The sequence below is a fragment of the Mastigoproctus giganteus genome, chromosome 12 (assembly GCF_048544385.1).
Source record: "Mastigoproctus giganteus isolate SK-2022 chromosome 12, ASM4854438v1, whole genome shotgun sequence".
Lineage (NCBI taxonomy): Eukaryota > Metazoa > Arthropoda > Arachnida > Uropygi > Thelyphonidae > Mastigoproctus > Mastigoproctus giganteus.
Genome location: NC_143586.1, coordinates 61,271,432 through 61,286,829, shown reverse-complemented (window position 1 = coordinate 61,286,829; position 15,398 = coordinate 61,271,432). Strand labels below are relative to the sequence as shown.

At 38.0% G+C, this 15,398-nt stretch overlaps 1 protein-coding gene across 4 annotated transcripts in view; it reads right to left on the bottom strand.

The window, feature by feature from the left end:
* Nucleotides 1-13,029: 13,029 nt before the first annotated feature.
* LOC150077100 (uncharacterized) overlaps nt 13,030-15,398 on the bottom strand; it is a 49,607-nt gene continuing 47,238 nt past the window's right edge. For all 4 annotated transcript variants that reach the window (XM_090385596.1, XM_090385594.1, XM_090385597.1 and 1 more), the window contains one exon: nt 13,030-13,919. In XM_090385596.1, coding sequence (XP_090241722.1) covers nt 13,127-13,919 — 793 coding nt within the window. In that variant the 3' untranslated portion in view covers nt 13,030-13,126. The remainder of the gene's footprint in view (nt 13,920-15,398) is intronic.

The window sequence follows — 15,398 nt, the reverse complement described above, 5'->3', positions numbered from 1 at the left end:
AAGAATCTACATTTTAACATCAAATAACTGTTAATTTGGGCAAAACTTCAGTGAAATATATAAACGAAACAAGTTAAATCTCAAACAGTTATTTAGGTAGAGTATGCCAAATTTTAATTTGTTTTATTTTTAGCTCAAATGCATTAACCGGAGGCAAAATTGGTTAAGGTTTTATATCAGGCCAATGGAGATTTCAAAAATTGAAAAAAAAAATCCATAATTTTATGAATGAGTACTTTTTCAAAGAAAATGGTACAACTTTTATTAATCATGCGTGATTTCTTTCTCTGCAGGTGGAGGTTTATTTTCTACAATAATTCTTCGAAGCTGCCCGCACCTTTAAACGAATGAAATACTCATGGTTGTCTCCCCGGTTGTAATGAAGATTCTTTATTAGAGCGGCGAAACCCATGAAAAGGTGTCTGTAACCGTTTTTTCCAAAGAACCAACTATGCCGTGCTTTTCTGTTGTTCTTTGTAATTGTTAATCGAAACCTGGTTAGAAGCTAACCAGGGATCCAAGTCGTTTTTGACTGTTAATCGTTGCCTTACTTCTTAGTGAAGACATTTTCCTATAAACAGTTTTGTGTGGAACACTTGCTCGTTAGCCCGCTTAGTTAACTTAAAGACAGTTTAATGAACTGCTATTTATCAATCACCTTCCCAGCTAGGTCTGGTCAGTGAATCTGAACTCTGAAGAACCTTCAAAGGTGACACACATCTGACAGTATTGCATGTCACGAAAGCCGAATGAAATGCGAGGGACGTGTTTCAACCTGTATTTTTGCGTCAGTCCACACAAGGACGAACATCTTAATTTCGTTTGAACATAGTCCTAACGGACAATAGCGACAAATTTTGTATAGTTTAAGCCTAACTTCATTTGGGAATGCTTGTACTCATTAAGAAGCTGTTAATCTCTCGAGTTTAATGCCTTTATATGAACTATTACAGGTACCATTATAATATACTGTACGTGATGGAAATATTTCTCGAAAAAATAGCTAGAATCAAAAAAAAAATAAATAAAGCCTTCGCATTTCAAAATAGGATTTTCGGGAAGTGGATAATCTGGAGTTGAACTTGACCACCACATGGTCGCGTGTCCCTTAGTATTTACACTTCGTTTATGGCGTAAATTCTGTAATCTAGCAATTAAGTAGCTTTGACTTTAGTCGTCCTGTTTTTGTCTTCGTGGATTAAGATTTCTTTTTCCATTAACAATAAACTTGTTTGCATTCTAATGATGAATTCTGGTGTATTTGGGGCGTGTACAGGACGACGTAAGAAACAAAACTTATTAGGCTATCATTACCTACAGTACTCGTAGCCTACCATCATCATCAAGCAGTTTATCGTAGAACACAAAAGAACATTGATTATTGATGTCCAATCAAGAAAGGGTAGAAGCAACAGGAAAACTATTAGCAATTCGCTAGAATGGTGTCCAATATACACTATCTTCCTCAAATAGAATCCTCCCTCCCTCACCCCAGCCCCAAACTGCCACCTATTCCACAGCGTTTCGTCTACATATAAACATTGTGTAGATGGCAAGATTCCGTTTTTAAAGTTCACGACCCAATTCTTGTAAGTTGATAATTTATTTAATTTTCGTTGTTCTGATTTCAGCCTGACTGTGCAAGAGTATACATGCAATTCGTCAGTTGCCCTAGACAGGAAATATATATATGTGTCTTCTTAAATTTTATTATTGTAGTAATTATGTAACTTATTATGTTTAAACCAAAGTCACGTTGGCGATTGTCACGCCACCTTTCACCATTTTTAGCTTGGTGGCGAATTGTTTCGCCACCTTGTGGAAGTGAAAAAAAATTAATACTAAACACAAGTAACCTATTACGGATCTAGAAATAAAGCGCTTTGAAAACTATTTGTTTTGGTTCCTTTCTTCAACAAAACAGTGCCATTAAAATGGTTTGATTTGAACAGACATGAATGGTTCAGAACTGTCCAAATTTTTAGAAAGGGGAAATCCTTTTATAAACTAAACACTAAAAAAATTGAATCCATAAAGTTTTCTTCTAAAGAAATAATATAAGCAATCAATTGTAGAAAATATAATGGTTATATATGGTGCTGAATGAATTCCCCCATCAGTAATGACCATAAAATTTAATGTCCTATTAAATTTTCTGGTCATTATTCCACTAGAAAAACTTAATAGGATATAGCAGAAAACAAGACCCACTATTTACTATTTTGTTATAATTTAAAGAGACATCTTGAAAATAAATATGTTACAGGCATGTTAAACGGAGGAGTGTTGCATCATGCAATAACAACGTTCATACATAAATAGCAAGTAAGCTTACGAATTAACTATAAAAACTTTTGCGTATGCATTTATTTTTAAGAATACCTATATGAAATTTTAGGTGAAGGTAGTGACATCTTCAAGTTAAATTCGATTTAACGTATGAATTTTCTTACTTACTATATGTCTGGAGAAAGAATATTTGCCTGGATTAAAAAAAAAAAAAAAATTGTAGAGAAGGCAAGGAAGATATTATGAATAAAGTGGACCTCCAGTAACTGAAGTCCGATGATGAGATGCAAAAAGATAAGGAATTTGATTCATTCAGACTCTTCATTAAGTGTAAAGTTATCCTGAAGTAAAGCCCTCTGCAGTTTGATGATGGTTTCTTTAATTTTTAAGCGAAAACAAAAGCTACTATTTATTGTTATTTTAAAAACAGAAGTTGCAATTTTACAAATTACATACTGATAATACTACATAATATTAGTAATGGGCAGTAGCAGTCCCAGGTAGGGGCTATAGATCAACCTTTATGATCAAAATGAATTTTCTTTACTGTTACATGATGGTTAAGGCTAAGTGGTTTTCCGGAAATTAACTTTGAAACACTGCAAGTGAATGTATTAAGAGTATTATCTCCTGACATTGCATTAGAATAATTTTGGGGAGCCACCGCCCGATTTGGCTTAACTTCCTCACTGAACATAGTCCAACAGTCAATTAAAACGTATTTATAAATTCTTAAGGTTAAGTGATTGTATTCAGTGCAAAAGGAAAGAGCTTTTGCCAACTGGATGACTTATTAATACATCAACTCGCAGTGCTCTTTCTGTAATTCAGTTGTGTGGGGAGAAGGAAAAAAAAGAAGCTTTTTTTTTTGCTTTTGTATTTCGATACGCTTCATTCACATAGAATGAATTTTTCTCGAAAAATTATGGTATTATTTGAGATGTGTGCCACTTACCCATATTACGATAGTATATGATCTTAAATACCTTCCCTACCCCGATAGATGTAAGAAAAATAAGAGGAAATAAAAAGATGTCTAAGTTATGGCAGCAGTGAGCGTAAACTCAACTTCGCCAAAGAAAGAAATAAGTTATCTGCCCACACTCAGTCATTCTTAATCAAGTCTCACTCTAGGCTATGTTTAACGTCCATAGCATGTTCACACATTCCCGTGGAGAGTGGTGCTGGGGAAACCCTGAACAGCGGTTGCCTGGAGTAGGCCTTCCCTGCCCCAGGTCAACCACCCTCCACCCTTTATTTCATCAGGCAGTCATTTATTGTGAGTTCCCTTCTCAGTTGGGGTGGGATAAATTTACCTCTAGTTCACAACACCTCAGGTGAAACCGAACCCTGCACAGTTAATGTTAAGATTTACAACTAATTAAACTAACGCTATTCTACAACCTACACTGTCTTAACTTAAAAGCTTTACAGTCTAAATGGTAAACTTCATTACTTTTTCCATCCGTTAAATGTGCAGGAGCAGCGGCCTACACTATCTGTTCATGGTATTAATTCTGAAAAGACTGGACAATATCCCAAAACTAAAATTCGGTAATTCAAATTTATTTTAATTTTACCCAATATTATATAAGTACTCAACTAGTAACGTTTATCCTCCGTACAGTAATTCCTTCTCTACTGTAATGTACCTAATAACGGGCAGGTATAACTTCCGCCCCTAACCCCTTCTGATATATATACTCAGAATCCCCGTTTACTATGAAATATTTAAACTACCTATAACATGTATAACTTCAATTTTAACTATGCATAGTATAACTATTCACACCTACTCAAGAAAAATGGCGCAAGTCAAAATCTTGTAAAATTGGTAAATAATTTTTTTTTTTACTTGTCATTTTTCTAGAGAAGGTACGTATTTTAATACAGAACTTCTTAACTCCCCCCTCCCCCGTTTTAACACTACTTTTCTTTAACTCCTTGGCACTGAACAAAACGGTTGCAAGCATCTCCCCCTCTAACTGTTCTGTTTAACACAGTAGAGTAAATCTTTTAGTTTGTTCCTTAATTCAAAAATAACAAAAAACTGTAGACGCTTGTACAACTGTTTATAGTTTAAAATCAATATTTGGTTGATTTCCACCCTGATATTTCTTGATTATCCTAAAACTGTCCTTCCACAAAATCTCCAGATACCATGCTCTCTTGAAGAGCTGTTGTAACTTCCCCAGCGGAAGTACAGATTTTTTTTTCATTTTTAATATAAAGCTGGTATTTACCCAATTCACCTTTTCCTTTCATAAAATTTTTATTTAAACCCTTAAAGTGTAGCCCGCAATGCTTACTATTTGCCCTCCCTGTTTTATAAATTCAGTTGTCCTGCATTCTTGCTTGTTCAGATTTTAAAAATCTGAATTCCACATCAATTTGTAAATTACAACTAATTAAACCCTAATGCTATTCTACCACCTACGCTACCTCAACTGAAAAGCTTTATAGCCTAAATAGTAAATGTCATTACTGTACTTTCTAGTATTTTCTCTATCAAAAGACCTCCAGAGAGAAAGTTATCGTAATAACCACAATTCTTATCCCCCATTCCTAAAACCGAGGAATATTCTTGAATTGCCAATTAAAATGAGGTGTATCCTGTAAAGAACTAATATGAGCTCCTGCACAATCATAATATCTAGCAGTAACATGCCATTTACAAGTTACTTTCATATCCCGAATGTTTAGCAATCCCAACCTAGCAAATAAGTTTAAAATGTATTGTACCCACTGTACAAATTGTTTCTCTGTTATTAAATAAAATATTAATATCCTTTATATTAGCAATGCAACATTGGCCCCACCAGAAAGTCGATGCAGTCTGTCACCCCTCTTCTATCATCTGCTTTGCCAATTATGCAGAATAAACTCGTGACAATTCATGCTTTTCCGTGATATCAGCCAAGTTGGGAGCCTCTATCACTACTCTCTTCCACTAAACTGAGTTAATAGTTGAACATTAATTTTAACGAATCTTCTATAAGATTTTGTAAGTGGATACATAGTGAAATTAAAATATACTTCTTTAAAAAATTAAAAACAAAGTCTGGCCTGCATCAAGGATGTCGGAGTATAAACTTTTCTGAGGCATCTTGAAAAGGGGACAAAGTCAACTGCTTTTTCATAAAGCAATGGTGGAATTTGTATTCTTCAAGCTCAACCAAAAGTTCATCGGATAGTCTTACACGAACCAGGAATCATCCAAAATATAAAGTTCTAATTTTATGATGTAGTCTTTCATTGGCTGTCCAACTTTTTTTCTTTTCCTTTATTGTCCCTTAAATGTAGAAACAAAATGTTTTATGCTGCTACATGCAAATACTTCATCACCGCAACGGTGAGATTGAAAATACTCTATCCCCAATAAATCAAAAACCACACTTGAAAAACTGTCATTATATTTTCTTACCTTGATATTGGGATCGCCTTGTTTATGAATTTCTAACTTTAGCATAAGGGTTCTTGAAACATAATAAAAACTGCTCTGAATCTAACTTCTTGCACTGAATTCTCATTTTGCATTCCAACATAAACCTTCCTAGCACTTCCAGTTCTCAATCAACGATCCATGGCAAACAAACTACACATAAATTCTACAAAAGCAAGTCCAACACAGTACTTGTTATGCGTTCGACACGAACATCTGAAGTTAACGATATTACTATAGCTTGTACGGTCCATCAGTAACAGCAAAAAGCTCCACCTATTGAATGGAAGATGAACTGCTCGATTGTTCATACTAAGCGCACAATTCTAATCTTGACGAGAGAGAGGCTTCCTTCCCATTACTTAAATATTCTAATCAATTATAAAGAAACTACAATAATGGTGCGAACCAGGAAAGTGAAAAGGACAGCATTATAAAATTTCTCTTGCAAACCCCTCAGAATTTTTGCGCGAACCACCCCCCATGCTGGTACTAGTCTAGCACTTTCTTTTTCCTTTTACTAGTTTTCTTCATTTACATTTTATTCCGCCCCCACTTTCCTTGTACTGCTTGTTTCAGTAAATTCCAGGCATCCATTGGTTTCCCCCCACCCCCCTGTGACATCAATGTTTCCACGTGCTTATTACTGCTGATTTCAACAGAGAAAAATCCTCCATCACCAACTCTACTTCTTTCTTATTATACACTGCTAAATGTTGTTTTTCCTTTCCGTATACACTGACTATCCACTTTATAGGACTATGCAGAGTTGGGTATTTGTCTATTATCCTCCTGACAGTGTAGGTTACAAGTAATTGTAACCTAACCAGACTATATATTTTGTCTAATTATTATTATTTATGTTCAAATGCGACGAAGGTTGCATCGCTAGAATGTAACGAAAGTTTAGCAATGACGTCACGGGACTGGTGACAAATGTGATGTGAAATACTGAAATTAAAGCGAGAGCATACGGGGTCACGGTGGCCTTGTGGCAACGTTGCCGGCTTGCTGAATAGCTAATTGAGGTTCGATTCCAGCTGCTACCCTTATGGGAATTTTCCCAGGGGCATTCAGCATTGAGTTTGGTGGTTTCGAACCGTGGTCGTGAGGTTTTTCACCTGGATTGACTCCGGTTTTCCCCTCATAACAGACAAACCGCCCTTCGCGACGAGGGGTTCACGAAAATTTGATAGGGCTAGGAACGCGCGTAGACTAAACTCCGCAGCGAAAACGCTGCGGACTTTACTCTTGAGGGAAGGGGGTTAGTGGGGCAGCGGCTTAACCATCATTAGGTGGGTTGCGGGCAGTTTATTTAATAGATATGTTCTGATCCTTAAAAGAAATTAGGGTATGCATTGCATGCACTAATTTAAACTGTAGCTAAAATCCATCGATTAAAATAAATGTGAATAATTATGCTGTTCAGCAAAAATTAATTGCTGGGGGTTTGTGCCAGCTGCAAAGTTCATTACAAAAAAAAAAAAAAAAATTCTTTCTGCTGGTGTGATCAACAAATCTTTCTTACAGAGCGAAATGTAAAATTTCCTTAAAATCCATGCAGACGGACAAAGAAATAATAATTGTAGAATTTCTATTAGTCCGATTTTAATGATGTTTGTTAAGGTAAATAGTATGCTTACTTTTATTTTTTTTTCCTGCAGTAGTAACTGCAGGAAGTATGACTCGAACTTAGGTCTTTTCCACCGGTTGTGGGGGAAGAAAGTGATCCTACCAACTGTGCTACCCACAAGGGCCTTCTATAGTACATAAAATCACTAAACAGTTATGTAAATAGCGAGTTCTGTATTATGGAATCCATCTTCAGGCCAACTGAAAACAAAAACAAAAAAGGAAACTATGCGTTCACTTGGGAGTAGCTATTCCACTTCACACTGATAGGAATGAAACCTGGTTTGCTTTCCTATCAGTGTAAAATAACAGTTCGGGCCAAAGTGTGAAACCTACTTGCTATTAGGTAGATGTACTTAATAAAGTGGTCATTCAGTGTATAATTATGTTATATTTTAGTGTTAATGTTCAAATACTATTTGGTGCTCACTGCTGTTTGATAAAGATAATAAACAAACAGACTTTTAAGGTTAATTGTAGACTCCCACAAAAAAAAAATTGAATGTACTTGTGCGGGGATGAGGGTTTACCTATGAGAGGCTCCAGGCAGTCGCTAAAACGCATATATCTCCCCACCTTAATCAAAATAACATGGATTTCTTACCACTAATGATTCGTGCACCTCGAAAACCACACCGAATTAAAAGAGCTTTGTATAAGGGGGAATAATGATATTCTCTCAAATTAAATTTAAGAAACGAAAACTAGAGTGCAAAGGGTTATCTTATGCGAACAACCGGGAGGATGTGGATAGGGTACGAATAATAAAAGCAAAAAAAAAAAACCTCTGCCTGGTGCGACTGTGTTCCAATGGAAAAAAAAATAAATCTAATATTCGTACAGGTAAGAATTCCTTTCAATGAGGTTGGTTCCGAATTAGTTCTTATGTTAGAGAGATGACACAGGACTTTCAGAACACGGCATGACATATTCTGAAGGTATGAGTAAACTTCAAGTACTTCATTATACTTTTATTTATTATTATCTTTGCATACGTTCTTGGGAGATCATTGCATACTCAATCAAAAGGAAAGGAATTTGCAACTTCATGACAGCTGTTTTGCCATAATTACAGGTTGTCTTAGAAAGGTGGGTTCACTTGCGAGGCAAGACCAAGTCGTCGGTGGCAGATGTCAAATTACTCAGTCAAGCACAACCAGTAAAGAGAAGTTCACTACTTTTAAAAAGATGGCTCGAAGGCTTCAAAGGATGGACTAAGTGGAGAAAAAAAGGACGGAATTTCACGAGACATCTGCTATTTAATCCTTGTGATTCAGTGGCGTTAGTTCTACTTAACACTCTTATTTCTTTTAATTTTGATTCTGGTGCCCAAAGGGGTAACTGTTTTACTTCGCTCCTTATACACGGAGCTTCAAACATAAAGCAAACCAGATAAAGAAGAAAACAAGTTAATGATTGCACTTCTGAATTTCAAACTAGCTCATTTTAGCTCAATTAAATAAATACAATACACTCTCGTAAATTTATATAATATATATAAATTGTAAATTTTGCCTGTATAGCCGTTTGTTATGATTTTCTCGGTCACCGTAGGAATTAGTCCATCTGAACTCATGTATGGCATCCATCTAGGTGAAGGTCAAGAGCTAAAACTTTGTTGTTACTATATAACAATTGCAGACACTAATCCAGCAGGTTCTACTTGATAAAGCAGTTCCCTTTTTGATTTAAGAGGTCAAAGCTATATTTGGAACCAAAAGTATCCCCCCCACACGGTTCTGTAATTCTTCCACAACGGGTGGAAAAGGCCTCAGTGCGGATCCTGAAAATGACAGGAGGAAGGTTTATGATTTTTTTTTTTTCACAACTTGGCTGAGTTAGTCGGCCTCAGGCAAAGGTTGCATAATTTTTTTTTCCTGGAAACGGGTTTTTTAAGTAGCAAACCGACTGAAGAACACTGACACCTCACAGCCTTTGTTGCATTGGTGCATAACGTACACGCCAAGGCATAGCGGAGTACTGATTTCTGTTAGAAAGCTGGTGCTGTGCTCCACTCCATTAAAACTCTACTAAGAGGCACTGGCCTAGCTCTAATTCTGTGTGTGTGTTGTTTGGTTTTTAGGAGCATTAGCAACTAAGGCCATATTGCTCCGGGATATGCGGTGGTCATTCCCTGACCCTTCCGTATTTGGTGGTGACTCTAATTCTGTGTTCCAGTTCATCCCAAAATTGTTCTGATAGGTTGACCTCAGAGATCTATTGACCAAAGTACTCTTACAATTCTCTCTTCAAACAACGCGTTCGCAATCCTCTCCTTGCGACATGGGCTGCCGTCGTACTGCAATGTAAGAGCCGCTCCCATAAAATTCCCACAATTGCTCACATCAGCGCAGCACAATAGCATTCACGTTTTCCTGTATTTCAACCAGTGGACGTAGTCTGTACTGTGAAGTGTGTTAGTCGTCTGACGGCACCAGGAGTTTCCTCCCAACTCTACGTTGTACTCTGTGTGGAGGCCAGAGATTTAAAAAAAAGTGTGTGGGGAGGTGGTTTGTTCTGTAGTGTTATGATCTGTTGTTTCTCTTTCCATTTAGCCGTTAGGCCCCTGGTGGATCCATCATTGCCCACACTTTGCCATGAGGAGGGCAGGTGAGGCACCCAGTAGATTTAAGTACTCTGGCAGGCCTCGCCACCTAATTTCCGAGGATTTCAGTGGCAAGGCCTATATATACAAAAAGGGGGGGGGTGAACACTAGAATTTGGAAAGGCCGAAAGAGGTTTACGAGAAAGCGGTTGAATCTAGACGTTGAAAGTATGGGGAAGGCAGGGAGGAGAGGAGACAGAGACCCGTCATCTCTTCCCCCTGCCTGGGATGGGGTTTTAGAGTGAACCCGGTTCAGATCGCCAAATGGCGTGTCGGCAGCAGAGCTGCAGGTCTCTGTCGATGATCGTTGTCAGGTCCATGTAAGTGTCGAACGTAGTCTGTACTATGAAATACACCCCAATTCATGTGCGAAGATCTCCGTGGTTTACTTGTCACCCAACTTTATTTTATACCTACAAATCAGGAGCATTACCTACTGGAGGATGAAATCACCTACAGAGCCTTTTCTGAATTTGCCCAAAAGATGTTTGTTAGATGCCAGACACTTCTGCCACCTGCTGATCCTAACCTACTGGATCCACCTTAGATATAACCTCAAGCACTGGTCAACCTACCGCAAGGATATCACACACCCTGGAAGAACCAGGCCGTAACAAGAAAAGTGCAAACCAACCAATCACTACGTCATCATCACCACAAAGAACAGGACATCAGTTCCAAGAGTGACCACCAAAACCGGACCAGACTCACTGGACGGACCCTCTACATTTTAAGTCACAATTGGACGGGACAGGCGTCCCAAGTGTGACCATAACTAGGACAAACTGGAAGATGGGACACCGTTCCCATGAGTGACATTTCTTAGATCAGACTGGACTCACTGAACGGGAACTCCTAAGAAGACTTGCCACAGCTTTGATGTTCAAGGCCATCTTGGCTCTCAAAACCATGCTCCCTTGCATGGTCCTTTCCTCCTAGTGGCGGGAGCTGACGGTCTCTTTGTCTCCCCCCGTTGATCCCTACTTCCCTCTGGTGGGGGCATGGACCTACCCACTGACACCTTGGGGTCGCCTTCTCTATTGACCTCATATTTCTGTCTGTTTCCCCCCAGCCTTCAGTCTCACCCCCTGCTCTCAAAAATTTACATGACTAGTGTTCAAACCAACCCCTAGTAATCGTACCCCACACTCAAAAACTTAATTAACACAATTTTTAATTACCTCAGCTAACCCTATTTCTTCTCCCCGCCCCCTTTTTATATAGGTCCTTGTGACTGAAATCTCAGGACATTATTAGGTGGCAGGACCTACCAGAATAAATAATTATAATACTGGTGTACCTGGTCTGCCTCCACAGAGCAGAGTGTGGACAACATTGGGTCCCATTAGGGGCCCAACGGCTAAATGACCGAAGTGACAACAGTACACGACACTACACATATACAAAATCCATACACTTTTAAACCTCTGGCATTGGCAGTGTTCTGTTTAGCACCCACAATGTATACTACGCGGAGATGGGGGAAACCCCTGATGCCATTTGACACTAAACACACTTTACACTCTACACACCCCAGTCCATCGTTCTCCCAACTCCACGATTGGGTGAACCCTCAGGAAATAAATTCTTCCGTCATTCTCCATAACCAAACACATCCACCAGACTGGAGGAGGAGCATATAGCATGTTTGTTGCTTCACAGAACCAATTTCTATTGATCGCAGTCCAGCTCAGGGTGCCTTACACATTGCAAATCGATGTTTTATATTTTTTCATCAAAGGCTTGTAAGTTGCATCTCTTCCAAAATCCAAGGCATGTGTTTCATTCTGGAGCCACTTGCAGATCCGAACTCAGATTCTCTCGAGGCTGATGGGAAGAAGAGATAGCCAGCCATCGGCTCCTGGCGAAATTTATTTTATGACTGTCTGGTCTTTTCTTAGGGGTAATAACATCTGGATTTTCATTTCTTCAGCACACTACCAACTGTAGGCTTGAGAATGTTTAATTCCCAAAGAAATAGCATGCACAGACATTTTCCCCACGTGACATCCAACTATTATTTTCCTCTGAAGCTCTGCTAGCTATTTATATGTACTCATCGATTCCAAAATATTTGGATATTTCACAATTTTCTCAGATTAGAAAGATGTACCATAACTTTGGGAGGAGAGTATATCTTAAAGGGGAGAGAAATTGCATGGCTTAGTGCTTTTTATGAGAACCTTATACATTTTCCTGAAAGAGAACGTAAAATTTCATACATGGTATATGTTCTTCCAGTTTTAAATTAAGTTCAATATGCAAGTCGAAAATCTTTCATATGTTGAAATATGCGGGATTAGTTTTTCTACGCTATTTTTCCAAACGTATTTTTGTAAGGTTTATATTATTTCTTTTTAGAACTCCTTAGTTGTCGTTAATGATAATTGTAGTAACGTCATATTGCTATTTATTTCTATAAATAGAAATATCTTATTTCTAAGGAGCTAGGTCGAAGAATCATCTATATTTCTAATCGTTCTTAGAAATTAAAAGAGCTATATGGACATGAAGTGTGGGAGGGGGAAGAGTACTGAGATATACGACTGTTCTTTCAGCCAATATGTCTGAAACAGCTGTGAATTTTTGCATTTTTGATTTGGATCCAGGAATCAACGCAGATGTTTCTAAAAGTCTCATAAGTGCTAATCTTTAGAAACTTGAATAAACTTTGCAAAATGTGACAATCTGATCTTATAAGCATCGCATATTTTTTTTAAATTACATCTGTGATCTGAAGTTTCCCCAATACGCAACCTGCGGTACTAAGAATCGCAGTGAACAGATTCTTCAGCAGTAAGCCTGTTTTGAATTGGTCATGCTCAATGATTTATTTTATTTTCAGCATAATCTCCAAAAGAGGTGTCCTTTTATTCCTTTCATGTTCTTCCCTTTTATCTGTTCTTGTATGCATACAATTAAACATCTTAGAAATTAAAACATTGCTATTGATAACAATTTAATTTTGGCACTTAATTTAGCAAGGAAAGAACCATAAAGAGGTGCCATGAAATACATGAAGATGTGTGACCAAGAAAAGAGGAAGAAAGACAACAGGAAGTTGATATAGCAAAATTTATTCTACTGTAAATATTACTGCATGATTAATCCATGATTGCTGCGCACTACGAGCACGTCTGTAACGGATCTAATTCCTCTCAGTCTTGTTCTAAATTTAGGTAATTCTTAACACGTGTCGGTAGAGGGAGTTCCTGGATACCCTCCGGAAGTTGCCAATTTTCATTCAGTCTATATCTGATGACACAACGGCACAAATGTTTCAGTTCAGATGGAGTAAAATATCGGCTGGCAAGCTGGGGAACGAGACGCTGTTTGCTTAGGGCTTTCAGGAACTTTCGACTGTCAGCAGAGCTAACTAACGTTCCACCCTCAAAGATAGGCAAGGAGAATTCCAGGCTACCCATTGTCACCTGGGGAACAACTCGCAGTAATAATCTAAAGCACTTACTGACGTTGGCTAAATTCTCCCTTAGAAGGTCTCTATCACTCTCTTCTTCGTCCATGATGTCTGTGCTGAGGTACGACCATAAAATACGCACCATCTTCTTCAACAATTGGGGAACGTCCCAATTACTCCTGGGCTGCTGAACTCGTAGCAAGGCACCGTATTGTAAGAGCACTAAAAGAGTTTCTGGTTTAGCACACATAGTGGCCAGAATACCTGGAAGCACCAACTCAGTGTCAAATAAGTGGAGATCTACAAAACGTGTGCCCTGGAATAAAAGCCTGCTTTTTGTGGAGTGCCTGAGGAAATACATGATAACATCCGAGTCTGAGTGTTTACGTTCCCACTTCCATGCATCCTTCAAGCTTTGTGCTCGGTAGAAAGCGTGCATGAATAGTCCATTGAAATTCCCGTCACAGCGATAGATGGCGTTGAGGATGCTAGCTACCATTGCGCTGTTCTGAATATTCATCCAATAGGCAAACCTGTTAACGTGAAGAAATATTTTTAATACAGGAACACTTTGAGATCAATGAATTAACATTCAATTAGTAAAAATAAAGAATTCATACGCCATCATAAAATACCACCTCTTTATTATAAACTGTAGCGAAGATTCAAACAACGCAAGCTCTAGAAAATTGCATTTTATTGTGTGTGCGCAAGCGCTAAACACCAAAGCAACTAAGGCTATGAAGTGACAGTATTTTCTGTCTGTAAAAATTAAGTTTATTCTGTGATCGATTTACCTGTTTTCTGTACGAAAAATCCGAGTTTGCAGGGGGGGGCATAAAAATTGCTCGCGTCACTGATGGGATTGTGTGTACAACAGATGAAAGTCAAAAGGGGCATGATCGAGACTATGGTAGATGGGGATGCATATCCCATCTTTAATGATGTACCACTGTGAAAAAACAGATTTATTTCTTGGATATGAATGGTGCACAAATCGCGTAGTTCCTGATGAATTCCTCTGGTATTAAGAATTCAGACAGCAGCATGCACTTCTTCATTTATGAACGTTTCAAGTATGGCAGCCATTTTAATTCATCACCTAATATCAACAAAGGTATACAGCGTCCATGTGCCTTTGTTCATGCGGAGTTTCACTACTGGGAAAAGTACGATTTATGCTCCCACCAAATAAGTGGAAGCTTTTCAAACAGCCCTCATATCTATCTTCCTAATGAGTTAAATGATTTTCATATACGAGCTGTACCCAGTCTTAGTTATATTTGTCTGTAGGTATGTAAAACGTGCTTACATATCTTCTCGCAACTCTCGGTAACTTCATCACATGCACTAATGCCTGCTAGATGCAAGAGATGAACAATTTCAATTTTCTCCACCCACTTTTCCTTAAGTTGCCAGCTTTTCCTTTGATCTTTGGACTTGCTAGCCATCCATACATTGCATCACGCTTTTAAAGGAACTGAGTTTGTATTAAAATATGATGAGTACAAAAAAAGCATAATGTTCCAGTTGAAGTTGAACATTTAAAAAAACATGTGTATTTTTTAATCTTCATCTTTCTTACTAAGAATACATAAAAATCCTAAGTGTAGAGAATTTTCATCGCCAATACGGACTTGGACTCGCCCTTTGCCAACTTGTGAATCGTATTAAATACAATGACTTTATTTCCTGTAACTTTCTGAATCAGAGGCATCAGAGCACACATCAAACGTGCAGTGATCGAAGCGAACCCATCTTTCTCTTTTTTTCTTTTTTTTCCTATTCTTATTTAGAAGTCCAGATTCAAAGATTAGCCTACTTGGGTGACAGTTCTTTAAGTGCAATTTAAGTTTGCAGCATCAGACTTGAAGACTACTAGACATGATGGCGTCTTTTGTACCACAATAAATTAATCTTTCTCATGAACGATCAGAACAAAAAAGATTAGAACAGCAGTGTTAGATTACCAGGCCAAGATTGTTCGGGTACTTCTCCCAGTTCAGCGAACG